This window comes from Patagioenas fasciata, chromosome 1 (genome assembly GCF_037038585.1).
Source record: "Patagioenas fasciata isolate bPatFas1 chromosome 1, bPatFas1.hap1, whole genome shotgun sequence".
Taxonomy (NCBI): Eukaryota; Metazoa; Chordata; class Aves; order Columbiformes; family Columbidae; genus Patagioenas; species Patagioenas fasciata.
In genome coordinates, this window is record NC_092520.1 from 66,524,141 (window position 1) to 66,539,242 (window position 15,102).

The window sequence follows — 15,102 nt, forward strand, 5'->3', positions numbered from 1 at the left end:
TCCATTAAATTGTTTGAGGCTCTAAGCATCAGTTTTAAGCTTGAAAGAGCACCTCAGGTTTGTATATCACGTTATTTTATTTTAGGATGTTTTAGTTTAAGTTCCTGTAAAGAAGAAGGTGCAAAAAATATAAGTGAAAGTAATTTGAAGACCATCAAAACAATAACATTCTAGCTGAAGAAAATCAAGATTAGCTTTTGTACTGAATAAACTCTCTGGTAAAAAATGTTGACATATCTTAAGAAGAGTTTCTTCAACATTCTGATTGTAAACTTTACATTGATTATTGTGAACCTTTAAGGACAATTAAAACTTTATACTCTAAACTTCACATTGAAACTTTAAGGAGAATTGCTTGAAGTCAGTGTGGTAAGTCAAGGTAAGTTGCTTTCTTTTCCAGAAGTCATTTGCTTTTTAAAGCTTTAAAAAAAAAAAAAAAAGGCAAAAAAGTTTGTGTTTTAGTATTTTATTCTTTTGTGATGTCATGTCTGGCACCAGCAGAAGCTCCCGAAAGATAGAAGACAGGTGATTCATTTGAGAAAGTCAATTAAGCAGAAATTTTAAAAGCACTTTTTGCAGATAAATTTTGCTATTTTTCACTATGCTTTTACAATGCGTAGGCATGTTCTTATGTTGGCCAAGATCCTTCTGTAGACAAAAGGAGGAAACGTACCCTTAGTAGAACTTCAAAAATGGGAGATTGCCAGAGTAGGTTTTCATATTTCAAAGACAGATATGTGAAAGAAGCAGCAAGGCTGAAACTTAACTTGTTTTTTCTTCTCTGTTTTGAAATGTTGTGTAGTTTCACCCAGAAATATCCACCAGTGAAATTTTTGTCAGAAAAGGATCGTAAAAGAATCCTGGTAAGTTGGCGTTTGCTCAGGGGTTATTTTGGGGAAATAAAAAATGTTCTGTGGATTGTAATCAGTCTTGTAGGATTAACTAAAGACATAAGCAGGAGTCAAGTAGATTACCTTGGATGTCATATGTGTTGCACGGTGGTTAGAGTAGTGCTTCACTTACTCTGATGTTCTCAGACTCATCATATTGATAGTAGACTTGGGCTCTGATTTGGAGGTTTGATTTGCCAATTAAGCTACTGTTCTCTGCTTGCAGCGTCTCAGGAGTGCATTGCCAAAGGGTCTTTGTGTCTGCTCCCAGGTGGATTAAACTTGCAGAGACTGGGAAACATTTTAGGCACATCTTGACAGAAAGCTTGTGTGATAGAATTAGACAAAATCTAGTCATAAGGCTAGAAAAGTAGCTGCTCTGCAGCATTCTTCAGAAGGACTGGGGAATGAGGCTGAGAGAATGTTCATCTCTGTTATCTTGTGTGTTGTTACTGATATTTTGAAGCATGACAGGTGATTTAGGGTGGAAGAGGAAGGCAGGTTAAGTCAGGACAAGGAGTCATCCAAGACATTCTTAAATGTCGGCTTTCCAGTTTTGTCTACAAACACTTGAAGTTAGATATGTCCTTATCTTTTTTTGTTTGTTTGTTTCTCTCTGTCCTAGGGGAAAAAAAAAGTCCATGCATTTTGAAGAGGCAGAGAAACTATAACTACTTAAGATCTGTAAATACAGAATTTCTGCCTCTGTAGTAGAGAGCAAAGTCTGGGACAAATCCTTACTAAAGTGCCTAACTTATCTGCTGTTCTGCTTTGCTTTGACTCTTCAAAATTTTGAAGAAAAACATTGAAAAGACAAAATAAAAAACCAAATTTTGTTTTTACTGCGTTGTTAGACAGTAGTCTTCACTGCTATTGCTAAACTTTATAAAGAACCTTATGGAATTAGCTTAGTTCTTCAGTGTTATACCATCATTTTTGTGACAGTCTGAAGGAGATAGACCTGTAGGCTTTCTGTTTCCTTGTTGAATATGGAAGGTACACTGAGGAAAATATCAGAGAGAGGCTTAATTCTGAAAATTCTGAAATCATGTGCTCATATGTCCACATGTAATAAAGTTAACTTAAAGTTACCTCATATTTTTTGTGTCAGCAGGAAGAAACTTTCAAATAAAGTATTGGTGCAAGCTGTTAATAGGTTATGAAACTCTCAGTACTAACTTTGAAACTTTGCTTCTGAAAGATACTGGAAATTTTGATGAAGTCTGTTTCTTCCACAGTGATGGCAAATAGTTGGAATAGTAGCAAATAGTTGTTTTCTGGTGACCTGGAGGTGAATAGCTATTTGATGACCGCATATTTTGCAGAATTTGAATCAGTGAAGAAAAAGCTGGCCAAAAGAATCAGTGAGTTGTTCAGTCGTTTCTTCTCCCTCATGGCTGGGGACTAGTTCAGTAGGAACTCAGATGGGCTTCCACAAACCTCCTGCTCACATGAGCAGTTTCATTCTGTTATAATTGAACATTCCTGTCGAAGTCCTTCAGGGAAAATTTTGAGTAGCTGGAGTCAGCATATCGAGGACTCACATAGACTTTGCATGACACTTTGAAATTTCTTGGCAGTAAACACAAGGCTTAGACTTCAGTAAAGCCTTTGACACCGTATCCCACAGCATTCTTCTGGAGAAGCTGGCAGCTCATGACCTGGGTGGGCGTACTCTGCGATGGATAAAGAACTGGCTGGATGGCCGGGCCCGAAGAGTCATGGTGAATGGAGCCAAATCCAGTTGGTGGCCGGTCACAAGTGGTGTTCCCCGGGGTTTGGTATTGAGGCCAGTTCTGTTTAATCTCTTCATCAGTGATCTGAATGAAGAGGTTGAGTGCACTCTTAGTAAGTTTGTAGATGACACCAAATTGGGTGGGAGTGTTGATCTTCTGGAGGGTGGGAAGACCATACAGAGGGATCTGGACCAGCTCAATCATTGGACTGAGGCCAATTGTATGAGGTTTAACAAGGCCAAGTGCTGGGTCCTGTACTTGGGTCACATCAACCCCAGGGAGTGCTGCAGGCTCGGGGAAGAGTGGCTGGAAAGCTGCCTGGCGGAAAAGGATCTGGGGGTGTTGATCGACAGTCAGCTGAACATGAGCCCGCAGTGTGCCCAGGTGGCCAAAAAGGCCAACAGCATCCTGGCTTGTAACAGGAATAGTGTGGCCAGCAGGACTAGGGCACTGATTGTCTCCCTGTACTCAGTGCTGGTGAGGCCCCACCTTGAATCCTGTGTTCAGTTTTGGGCCCCTCATCATAAGAAGGACATTGAGGTACTAGAGAGAGTTCAGAGAAGGGCAGCAAAGCTGGCGAGGGGTCTGGAGCACAAATCTGATGAGGAGCGGCTGAGGGAACTGGGGCTGTTTAGCCTGGAGAAAAGGAGGCTGAGAGAAGACCTTATCACAGAATGTTAGGAATTGGAAGGGACCTCTAAAGATCGTGTAGTCCAGTCTATCCACCGGAGCAGGAACACCTAGATGAGGTTACACAGGAATGTGTCCAGGCAGGTTTTGAATGACTCCAGAGTAGGAGACTCCACACCCCCCTGAGTAGCCTGTTCCAGTGTTCTGTTACCCTTACTCACGCTCTGCAACTACCTGAAAAGAGGTTGTAGCATGGAGGGGCTTGGTCTCTTCTCCCAAGTAACAAGTGATAGGACAAGAAGAAATGACCTCAGGTTGCACCAGGGGAGGTTTAGATTTGATATTAGGAAAAAAATCTTCCTGGAGGGGGTTGTCAGGCATTGGAACAGGCTGCCCAGGGAAGTGGTGGAGTCAGTGTCCCTGGAGGTGTTTAAGAGGTGCTAAGATGAGTTTCTTAGGGACATGGTTTAGTGCTACAGGTAGGTTATGCTTGGACTCAATGATCCTGTGGTTCTCTTCTAACAGAAATGATTCTATGATTCTAAAAATCGGCAAGCCAAGTGAGCTTTGGTAGTTGATTTGCTTCACGTTCTATTGATACTGCTTCTTTTCCTGGAATCCTAAATTGAGATTTTTCTCTGAATGCCATCTCCAGCTGCAACCTGGAGATACCTACAGGCAACAGTTCTAGCAGTTACTTTTTATTACACTGCGTCTGTTTGGAGGTAGTTGCTAGTGGGGGTTGTATTTCAGCTGAGACGAGATACTCCGGCACTTGCATTCAAAAGAGGTCAGGTCTTCATCCCATTGTCCATGATTGATCTACTTGCTCAGTTCTCTGAAGTGACTTGGCCACAGGCTTTTGTATACAAGAGGAGGAATTCTGTTAATATTATGCATGATAGTGTTAACATAGGTTCAATCTGTTTAGTGTTTTGGGGTTTGTTTTTGTTTTTTTCTGAATTGAATATGATAGACTAATTAAAACATAAAATAATTATTAAAAGAATTCCATGTGGAGCATTAGATGTTTTGAATCTGACTTCAGACAGCAGGAAATTAACTTGTCTGGCAAATGAGTAAACCTTTAAGTGCCTCTAGTGGAGGAAATTACCAGTTATAGTTGTGCTTTATAGTAGATGCTGAAGTTATCAAGCACTACTAAGTAATTAATTATTTTTATCAATGATGCCTTATTAAAGAATGTGTATTTAAGCTTCAGGTGCTCATGCTTCAATTCAGATATGGAAATAATTCACATACAGTATATGATTTTGTAGATTAATATGTTGTTGTTATTTGCAGGAAGTCATATTTAGAAATTAAGTATATCGACCTTGTTTTTGTGAAGGATTACAGGAAGGTTGTACAGAGAGCTTCAGTGATAAATCATCTGTTTTAATGTAGCCTCAAGTAATGATAAAACAATTAATTTACACAGTTGTTTACTGGGGAAATTCAGCTCCTTTTCCAAGTAGTTCTTCATCTAATACCCAGGGAAGTGATATGTTAATAAAGCTAATATAAGTTTGTTGTAAAACAGAGATTTAAAATAATTGGAAACTTCTTCCTAGACAAAATTGGTTTGTGCTTTTTTTTATTTTTTTTTTTTTTTTTTGCTTGCTTGTAGCATATAAGAGTGCCTGTAAGCAGTGCTTGCTTTGGTTGTTTTTTTCCAAAAGGGAGATGGAGAAGAAGACACCGTCTCTTAACTACACTAAAGGCATATTGCAAATGTTGAGTTTGTCTTCTCTAGAATCCTGGAAATACAAGTAGCTACAGGGCATTTCTTTGGGCCTCAGTTGAAGGAATAGGTTCAGATCATCTACAGAAAACTTTTGTCCTGATCACCACAAAAAGGCAAAACCCTTGAAACATTTAGCAAGACTGCAGCTTGGTTCAAGTCAGGATAAATTTATGGCAGTAGGTTTTCCATGCAAATTATTTTTCCCTCGGTGAGTGGTAGCACCTGGCAAAGGGCTGTTCTCCCTCAGTTACTACCCTTCTTTCCTTGTTTACAGCATTTTGCCAGAAACCTCTTCTTCTCTTCTCTCTGTTATGGAATAGTGAGAGCCCTGCGAATTTATTTATTTTTTGAAGAAGTCTTCTCCTAAATCCTCCTTGTTGTTTAGGTTTGTCAAGGAACTGAATCACATATTGAATCTGCTACAGGGAAGCCTTGACAAACCCAGAAGAATACTAAATAGGCCAACTAAATGATTCTTTTATTAACTGGTACATAGTGTCTTTGACATACTAATGGCTGTGAATTTTTAAGAAGAAAAGCAAGTATGAGAATGCAAGAAGTGGGCAGTAGACATTCAAGTTTTTACAGAAGAAAACAGATGTCATTATATTTTTTCCTTTTCAGTTTTTGATAGCTCCCTATTTGCCTGTGTGATTTCCCTGTGTTTTGGTTTTTATGTGTGTGTTTGGGTTTTTTTTCCTTGATGGTTTGTGGGGTTTTTCTTGCTTGTTTTTTTTTTTAATATTTCTGCTCATCTGGCTTTTTTCAGTAGTGGATGGAGGGAGAGAGGGCAGGATAAGTGGCTTTGACTAGTCCAAAGGGAACATCAGGCATCTACATCCTTCTCCACACAGCACTTTGCCATTGTAGCACATCATCCATTCATTAGATTTCTGCTTGACAATTTCACCATGTCCTTTTGTTGTTTGGTTAATTGTCACTGCAGCTGAAGAGTGGACATCAATGCCTGAATCACTTTCAAAATGTGAATTTGATCATGCACTCATAATGTAGCTGATGCCACACAGGGCTTCTACAAGTCCTTTAATTCTTTGAGTGATGATCTGTCATGTCTTTGTGTGTTCTTGAAAATAGCTTATGAAGTGCAGGGAAAATAATTGCTTCCTAGATATGTCTGTCTGGATGTGTCACACAACTTGCACTTCTACTGCTTATTGTGTTGACTGCTTCAGTACTGAGTTAGTGATTTTGTTTGTTTGTCTACTGTTAAAGACTGAGGTCCAGAAAGGGAAAAAATGAGGAACTTCATTACTTCTACACCTGCAACGGAACAAGAGTAAAAGTTAATATTTTATTTCTGCTTATTTCTTTGCAGTAAAACAGCATAAAGTTCCAAGACAGGCAACTGCTGGATGTTGGAGCTAATGGTATAAGAGGCTGAAAACAGAATGACAGGATGTGGGCTATACACATTAAAATACAAAAGGGATAATTTCAGTTTTAGCAGATATTTCAGATGAGAAGTCCTGAAGACTTGCTTTTATCTAAGAATACCCTTTCTTCTTTTTCTGAAGAGGGGAAGAATTTGTAGTACTTAGAGTACCCAACAAGTCTCTCATTTAAACCAGACAGAAGCTGGATTTGACATTTCTGATACTACAAAACTTACACAGAAACAACCTGGCATTCTGTTGTCTTTTTTTCTCAGAAATGGGAATCATAGACAATTCTTCTCTTAACTTTTTGGGTCTTTTTAGGCTTTGCTGTCAAATAAAAGGGCACAATCCAATTTGAAGGAAAAAAGGAAAATTATCTAATCTGAAAAAGAGATTTTGTTGATGTGGATGGTTAGCTGAATTTCTAGGCTGACAGTGATGAAATACGTCAAGCATCTCTCTTGAAATTTTAAATGCTGTAAATATTGCATTAAAAAAATGAAGCATGGAAATGGAGTTGTTTCCCCTGGGGTAAGCAAAGATCTGAAAGCTACTGTTCTTCTGTCTTCGTGTTTGTAGCCTTTGTCTGGTGTTTCTGTAAAAAGAAAAAGAAATTTATACCAACTGTCCTAACGCAGATAACTGGAGGAGCAGGGTTTGTGGGTTCTCATCTTACTGACAAACTAATGATGGATGGCCATGAGGTTACAGTTGTGGACAACTTCTTTACGGGCAGGAAAAGAAATGTGGAGCACTGGATTGGTCATGAGAACTTCGAACTGATAAATCACGATGTCGTTGAGCCCCTGTACATTGAAGGTGAGTAGTCTCTTTGTTGGCATATGCACTTTGTTGTGCTTTACCCTTATAAAGATGTATGTCTGTAAATAAAGAAAATTTGTGCACTGAGTTCTGGATTGGTCTGTCTAATACTTGTATTCTTTGCTTATTATTAGCCTAATTTCTGTGACCAGTGTGGGGTGAGAGCTTCAGAGCATTTTGAGTTCTTCCTTTCAGAGTGTATGCGAGAAAGGAAATCTTGGAAACTTCCTAATGTGACTGATTTTGTGAGAAGGCAAGGTGGCAATGGGTCAGTCTTTCTGTCCCATCCATTGTCCCACATCCCTGTGCCTGCTCAGGCTTATGCAGGCAGAGTCTGCGGTCTAGATGTCATGAACTGAGAAGTTTAATTCGGGGCTACAGTTACCCTAGGTGGCTTATATCCTGCAACTGTGTACAGTCAGTTGAGAGGAGCATATAAGCCCTTCCAGAGGGCAGCTCAACTCATTTTCTTTAGTTGCCTTTGTGTCCTCTGTGGATAACATTGCTCCTACTTTAGGTACAAGCATTCCACAGCCTGTAGGATAGGAAAATGGCAGCACCGAATTTCCCCAGTTTAAAAAAAGAAGCCAACAACAACAAAAACTAAGCAAACAAACAAAAACAATTGTGCTTTGAAGAAATAGAAGTAACTCAACATCTAAACTATTATAAACCGCAACCTATTATGCCAAATTGTGAGATAGCATTGACGCAGCTGCATTTGAGAGATATATGCATTTGTAGACTGTTTTGGGAGTATGTAAGTAATATAGTGAATCAATGAAAATGTTACTCAAATTACACTACAGTGCTCGTGGTCTTGGTCCATCCCTTTAAAACTGTGTAGCAATGTAGCTGTATCTGAAGTTGTATTTTTTTAATCCTTGATGAATTCTAATGAGTGGAATTTCACAGGGAAAATCTCTAGCAATCACATCTCTTGTATTATTACTTACAATGAATTTCTGACGACACAACTGGAACAGTCCTGCAAATGCTTGCTCCTTCTCCGCTCAGACGATGCCCTGGTTCAGTTGTTTTACTTCAAACTTCTCCCTTCACTGACAGGATAATGGGACTAGGATCTTATTAATTGCCTCCAGGTGCTGGTAGCTCATATCTCAGTCAGTTCAGTTTGTCAGCTTTTCTAATCTTTCCCCTGAGTTACCTTCTTTCTGACTGATTATGCCTGAGACCTTCTCGGAGAGTTATCGTTGCTAATACTGTGGAGCAATTACTAGGGACTAATTAATGGGACTTCTGAGATCCTTTGACTACCTCTCCCATGTTTTATGTAATTAAGTCAGCAATTCCCCATTTTGTACTGACAACAAATTATGACATGTTATTTAGTGGGCAGTTTATTGAATGTCTCCTTATCCTCCAACAGCATAAATTAAAGCTGGCATGACTAAATAATAAAACTAAATTAACTTCAATGTACTAGTAGAGGAACATGCTGAAATTTCATATCAGTCCAGAGTTTATATTCCAACATAGGAAAGGGGGGCTGAGGAAGGAAGGTGAAGCAATGAGAGATACTTATAACAGATTAACAAGTTAGGCATATGGATTGATATTTCTTAGTCCCAGTTTCTTCTTTTTTACTTTTAAGCAGAAATCAGAATTACTACGAAGTCATTACAGAAGAAAGTTCGTATGTGAAGAACTTTGGTTTATTTGTTGTCCTGTTTAAACATGGTCATATAGGGATGTTTGACACTTAAATTCCAGTGAGAGTGATCTCTGCTTTATTTCCGATCTAGAAAGGACAATGTTCCCACTTCTGATATGAGAAGTGAGTTTGGGCTTAAGATTTATAGCTTTCGCTAAATTTCTTGATGCATTTTTTTTTCTTCTTAGCTTCAAAGTGATGCTTTCACACAACCTGCCTAGTTTGAGTCATTATCTTTGATCCATGACATGAAGTGGCACTCAGCATTCTTGGATCGTGATCTAGATTGGCCAGAGACAGTAATAAATCGCCTAAACACACATTTTATCGATTAGCCCTGAGATAACTGTAGTTAACTGTAGTGCTGAATGACTTTCTTCTCCTCCACTAGAATTTCCTTTGCTTTAGCATTTGGAGATGTCAGTAGAAAACTGACAAGAACATAGCTTTCACTTAGGCTTTTTCAAGCAGAAGAACAAAGGCCCTGAATTTAATAGAAAGTAGTTTAGAAATCTTGAAAGGCAGAAAATAGAAAGAAAAAAAAAACAAAACAAAACACAAAACCTGAAAAGAAAACTTTTAAAACTTTACATAGTAGTTGTATTAAATGTTATTTTAAGTTGTACTTGAGTTCTCTGTTTTTAAAGTATTTGGAATTTTTAAAGATATTTTCATTTCAGCCTAATGCTTATGTTGAGGTTTAATCCACTATTAAATGAGGTTTTTTGATACAGGAAGACAATTTTCTGTTCTGAGGGGTGGTGTATAAAGAAAAGATTCTCTTATTACTCTTTTCTCTATTTTCAGAAAAAAAGTATTAAAATCCACCTTTGCTTATTTTTTGCCTCTAATTCTCTGCATTCTTTAAGATGACAAGCTCCTTAAGATGGTTACTTGAGAGTTCTGTGGCTCATGTTCCTGCAAACCGTAGTGTTATGTCACACAGATATTAGTTGGAGAACAGACGAGAAGAATGATAACATTTTACTAAATGCTTTTCTACAGCATCCCAGAATTTCTTAGTCTCCAAGTCATTTCACAGGGAACTTACAGTGAATACAAATACAGCTTCTAATTTTTTATCTGAGTGCCTTCAATATATTGGGTTTTTTGTTGTTTTTTGTTTTGTTTTGTTTTGATTTGGGTTTTTTTTGCTTCATTACTTCCATCCCAGATTTTTCTCCCCTTAGTCTTCACTCCCTCTGCCAGATACTTCATACATTAAACTGGATGGTTTTAAATTGTATGATTAGGGGAAGTCATGGCAAGGCAGAAGATAACACATGGTGCTTAATTTTGTTTGTCCAGAGCAAAGTGCAGTGGTGGCTGGGTCTCCTGTAAAGCTCTCCAAAAATACTCCAGCATGAGCAATGTGGTAAATCTTTATAAAGTTGTTCTCATTTGCCTTAAGTTACAGGCAACATTTTAAACATCAGGAAAATGAATTTGTATTTGTAGTCCTTTTCAGTTCAGTGCAATAGAAATGTTTTGCTTCACTGTGTCAGCTTCTCGGGCCTGACCTACGGTAATGGAATTGGCATAACTGTTCTTTACAAGAAAATTTCATACATTTAAGCCGTAGAAACCTGTTTGCACACTTCTGATCAAAGCTTTTCTGCTTAGTACTTCCTGATTGCCAAGTACAGTGATGGATGCAGGTGCTTAGTGGACTTACTGACCCGTTTAGTCTGTCCTGGTACTGTGACACGTTGAAGGCCAAAATTGAAGATGTAGTTCTTTCCTTTATAGGAAGGAATGTAATTTCCTGTCATGGGAAAGGTGGTAGATTCTACCCTTACTATTCACTTAAGAAGCGCACAGAACACATGCGGTGATATGGCTGGAAAACAGAGATGTTATGAAGGAGGGTAGATTTAATGCAATATTTTGTAAAAGTGAGTGGTTATATTTATCATACTTGTTTAGCATTAAGAAAAACACAAGATTGAACATTTATGTCTGGATTTAGGTGTTACAGATTACATGTATACTAAATTATAGGGGTTTTTTAGCTTTTCATGTAGGAAAGGACACAACTGACGAATTTTAGATGCTGTTGACCTTGCAATATGTTACTAGAACTTTATTTATTATATTGATCATGGATTTCTGTATTTGTCACTGTGTACCCAATGGCTTGAATGTTTATGCCAGTGTCTATTTTGTAATAGATTTAAGTTTTTGCTCTTTTTCAGCAAAACTGTAACAAGAAGAATGTTTATTTTACCACTGATCTACTGTCCTATGCTGGGTAGACTACTCACTGCTCTTCTCACAGTGACTTACAGAGTTCAGGCCCCTGATATGAGTTACCTACAAAACTTGCAGAATTTTATTATTACCATTTGTTCTTCTTTTAGGGTCCATACCTATCTACAAAAAGCTTTCCTCAACCTTTCTCACGGTTGTTTTCAATTAATTGCTCTATGGCTTAATTACGAAGCTAGCTCATGGCTTCTTAGTAGGCATAATAAAATGTTGTAAAACTTTTTTTTCTTTAGGGGTGGAGGTCAATCACAAGATGCATAATTTTTTTTCCTATCCTCCAGTAGATGCTGTCCCAAGCACCCAAAGAGTTAATCCTCTGAAGAGCTGTAGCTAGGATAGCTTTCCACAGCTCTGGCTTGAGGAGAGTTTAGGTTGCACACTGTCTTCAGTAAGTGACAGCTTTGTGTTAGAGGACACGTGGTTGTCAGCCAAGCTGGGCAGATGGCTTGGTGTGGCATGTCTGACTGGCCTGCTGAAATTCTGACACCAAAAAAAAGTATGCATTTCTTAGACCTGACAGTTGAAAGAGGGAAGGTGGATGGAGAAATAATTGGACTTGTCTCAATATCCTTAGCTTGATGGCTCAAATGTGACCAGTTTGGGGTAAAAACTTCCCTTGCCACCCTTTTGAAATGTCCAACATTCTCTCTAAACATTTTGAAAAACCAGTGATGTTTATACCTGGTCTAAAGCTCAATATTCTAAAGAACCCTTCCTAAGCAAGTGGTGAAAGTCCTGGAGCTGCCTCATTGCACATCCCTTTGATCTAGAAGATGACCATCTGACACTTGGCAAATGCCCCATCTTCCATCCTCTGCTAGTTCAGCTCTTGCTGAACCTTTTTATCACAGGGATCTATTTTTCTCTGTGCATATGGGAGGACGTATTCTGTGACAAACCAGCCTCAGACAGGCAAGACCATGTCTGGCAAAGAAAATATTTTTGTCTCAGCTCCCTCTGTGTTTCATTTGAAGCAATTGCCAGCTGGGAAACAAAATAATGTAGAAGGACTAGGAGGAGGAGAGTGCTTTATCTTTCTCCTGGTTTTTTTTTTTTGACCACTGTCCATTACATGTAGCTTCTTGTATATAAATTAATAAATTTGAAGATTTTAAGGAATCTTTGGCATTTTCTATTTTGTTTGCATTTGTCTCTAGCTAACAATTAGACAGCCACTTGGATAATCACAGGCCTACCTGTATCCTGATGCAGAGAAAGGAAAGGTAGTTTTTGGCCCTGCTCATCTGAATTGCCATGTATAATTTAAGGAAGTGTTCCTGTAGCACCTTCAATGTGTCAAAAATTTAGCAGGTATTTAAGAAACAACAAAAATGAAGTGGATGGAGGTAGGAAGACAGGAAGGCCTTCACTTCTGCTTTGACAGACTAGTACCAAGCAGTAAGTTACTAACTGACCACGGCGCTTTTGAACCGGCATTTTCGCTCTGCAAAAATACCACCCACAGCTTGATGAAAACTAGATTTTGAAAGGGTTGTGAAGGAATAGGTAGAAAGAAACAGCATAAAACTTAGGTCAGAGTTCAGCTCTGCAGTGGCTGCAGGTGGCTTTAGCTGTTGAATTGCTCATTTCTCTGAGCTGCTGTGCTTGAATTACCTACTGCAGCCATCAGCAGCTTCTCTGAACATTACTTCCATCAGCTTCTAGTCAACTCGTTTTCTTTGGTTTTGTGACAGTGCCACACTGTGGGAAGGGAATGCTCATGTTCGGAGACATAAGTTGAGGCAGTCATATATTTCATTCCTATTCGTGGCTCATCTGTAGGAGACAAGTCAAAGTTCAACGTGCCAATTAAACTTTACCTCACGCTACTTCCGTGCATTATTGCCCCAACACAAGAAACCCTGCAGAACAATTTGATTACATTTTATTCACTGCTGAAGCTTGCAATGTCAACAGTGACCAAACCAAGGAGAAATTATCCTCTGCCATACTTCATCATACAGCTCAATTAACTATTTTTATGTTGCAGACGGAATCCTAAAAGTTCCATTTGCATTAGCAATCTGGGCAGGGCTTTGAGCCAAGCCTGAGCTAGGCACTTGCTTCCAGCCCTCACTGTGTCAGCCCGTCTTTGGATACCAATTGCGCTGCTACTTTAGGTTGCCTTCTGTGAAAAGCTCTCTTTTGATGCTGCATTGGAGTTGAGAGTGAATGGAAATAACAATTTCTGTTGATAAGAGAGCAGATAGCAGCACCGTCTGCTACATGAAATGGTATTTCTCTGCACTTTCTAATGTGAGAATAAATCTTCACCTGTGTGACACATCTGCCAGGATTCTATCTCTAGCTTTCTGGGCTGTTTTGACACCTTGTAAGGCAGCTGGTCATCTCCATTCTAGAGATTAACAGCTGTAGACCAAAGAGAAGCATGGCAACCTATAAGAAGTAGATATATTTTGTGGCATTTGCTTGAGCATACTGACTGTCAAATATCATTACTCTGTCAAGATGGTAAAACTTGGGGTGATGGAGTCACACAGGCCTTAGAAGCTGTTCCTCTGTTTATGCCAGTAGTTAATTGTTGTATGTGATGAGGTTTGACTGGCAATAATTTCCCCTTATTTTGATCACTCTCGACAGTGTAAGTGTAAGCAGTGAATAAAATATAATTATAAATTATTTTGCAATATTTTTTGTGTTGGGCAATAATGCAAAGATGCAGATTGGGGTACGCTTTGACATGGCTGCTACGGAAGAGCCAGTGTGCACTCACAGGAGCCATGAGCTTGCCCAATGGATTTGACAATTACAGTTGATCTAGCAAAACATAACATGGCTAGATATGCAAGTGCACTTCACTAAGGATTCAGGAAAAAAGTTAAATATTTTATCCTGCCAACTTCACTGGTATTTTTAAAGCTTTATTATCAGAATGCATACTTATCTTAAAAAGGATGTGGTTTTGTTTTTGTTTTTTTTTTCTTTTTTTATTTGAAGGCGATGCTTGTGTTTTGAAGGCTTTTAAGTATTTTAAAAATTTCGATTGCTTAAAGGATTGTTGAAAATAGGTACTTTCCACATGGGTAAATTAAGCCACTTATATCTGCTGTCACCCTAACCCAAGGGTGTCAGACTCATTTTCCCTGGGGCCACATCAGCCTCGCAGTTGCCTTCAAAGGGCCGAATATAATTTTAAGCGTATATAAGTGTAGGAGTAGTTACATTTATACAGTCCTACAGTCATGAGGCTGATGTAGCCCCTGGTGAAAATGAGTTTGACACCCATGCCCTACCCACTCTGCTTTTTTATATTAGAGAGCAGTCAGGAAGCAAAGGATTCTGTGACTGCTGTGTCAAATGAGGTTTGGGAACCAGAGAAGAAGGGAAGTCTTAACAGGAAACACAGTCCTATAATATTTCATTGTTCTCAGCTAGTAAGGAGCAGGTGATAACTTCATACTTGATTTTTTTTTTTTTTTTTCCCCAAGAAAATCTGGGCATGTTTGCATGTTGGGTTTCTTTGTTTTGTTTGTTTAATTTGAATCCCTGGTTTTGGCAGAAGGATTAATTTAAAACTGGGAAAAAATGTTCATTGTCACAGGTACTGTGAAAGCTGAACTTAACTGAGGGCTAACGATAATCAGTACAATGTCAAAATACGGTTTCACATTGTTCTTATTTGTTACTGTTTGTTAATTATTAACCACCTGAGAAAATGGTTGAAAGAAACATTTGTTTGAGCGTAGCATTTGACCAGTACTGTTCTGTTCTAGGGCAAGACAGCCCTTGTGCCATACAATATTGTCTTCTGGTAGAACAACAGCTGGCCTCTACTTTTCAAATTCTTTCAGGTTTCAGTGCTGAGCCTTCTTAAAAAAAATCAAGCTTTCCTTTTGTAACACAGAAGGAATTACTTTCTCTTCTTCCACCCTGCCATTCTAATTCTTACATCACCTTTGACTACTTTTCTTGGATG

At 38.7% G+C, this 15,102-nt stretch overlaps 1 protein-coding gene across 2 annotated transcripts in view; it reads left to right on the top strand.

The window, feature by feature from the left end:
* The window catches only part of UXS1 (UDP-glucuronate decarboxylase 1), a 64,393-nt gene that overhangs the window by 21,936 nt on the left and 27,355 nt on the right, over positions 1-15,102 (top strand). For both annotated transcript variants that reach the window (XM_065829549.2, XM_071807901.1), the window contains exons 5-6: positions 803-863; positions 7,039-7,219. In XM_065829549.2, the coding sequence (XP_065685621.2) occupies positions 803-863; positions 7,039-7,219 (242 nt within the window). The remainder of the gene's footprint in view (positions 1-802; positions 864-7,038; positions 7,220-15,102) is intronic.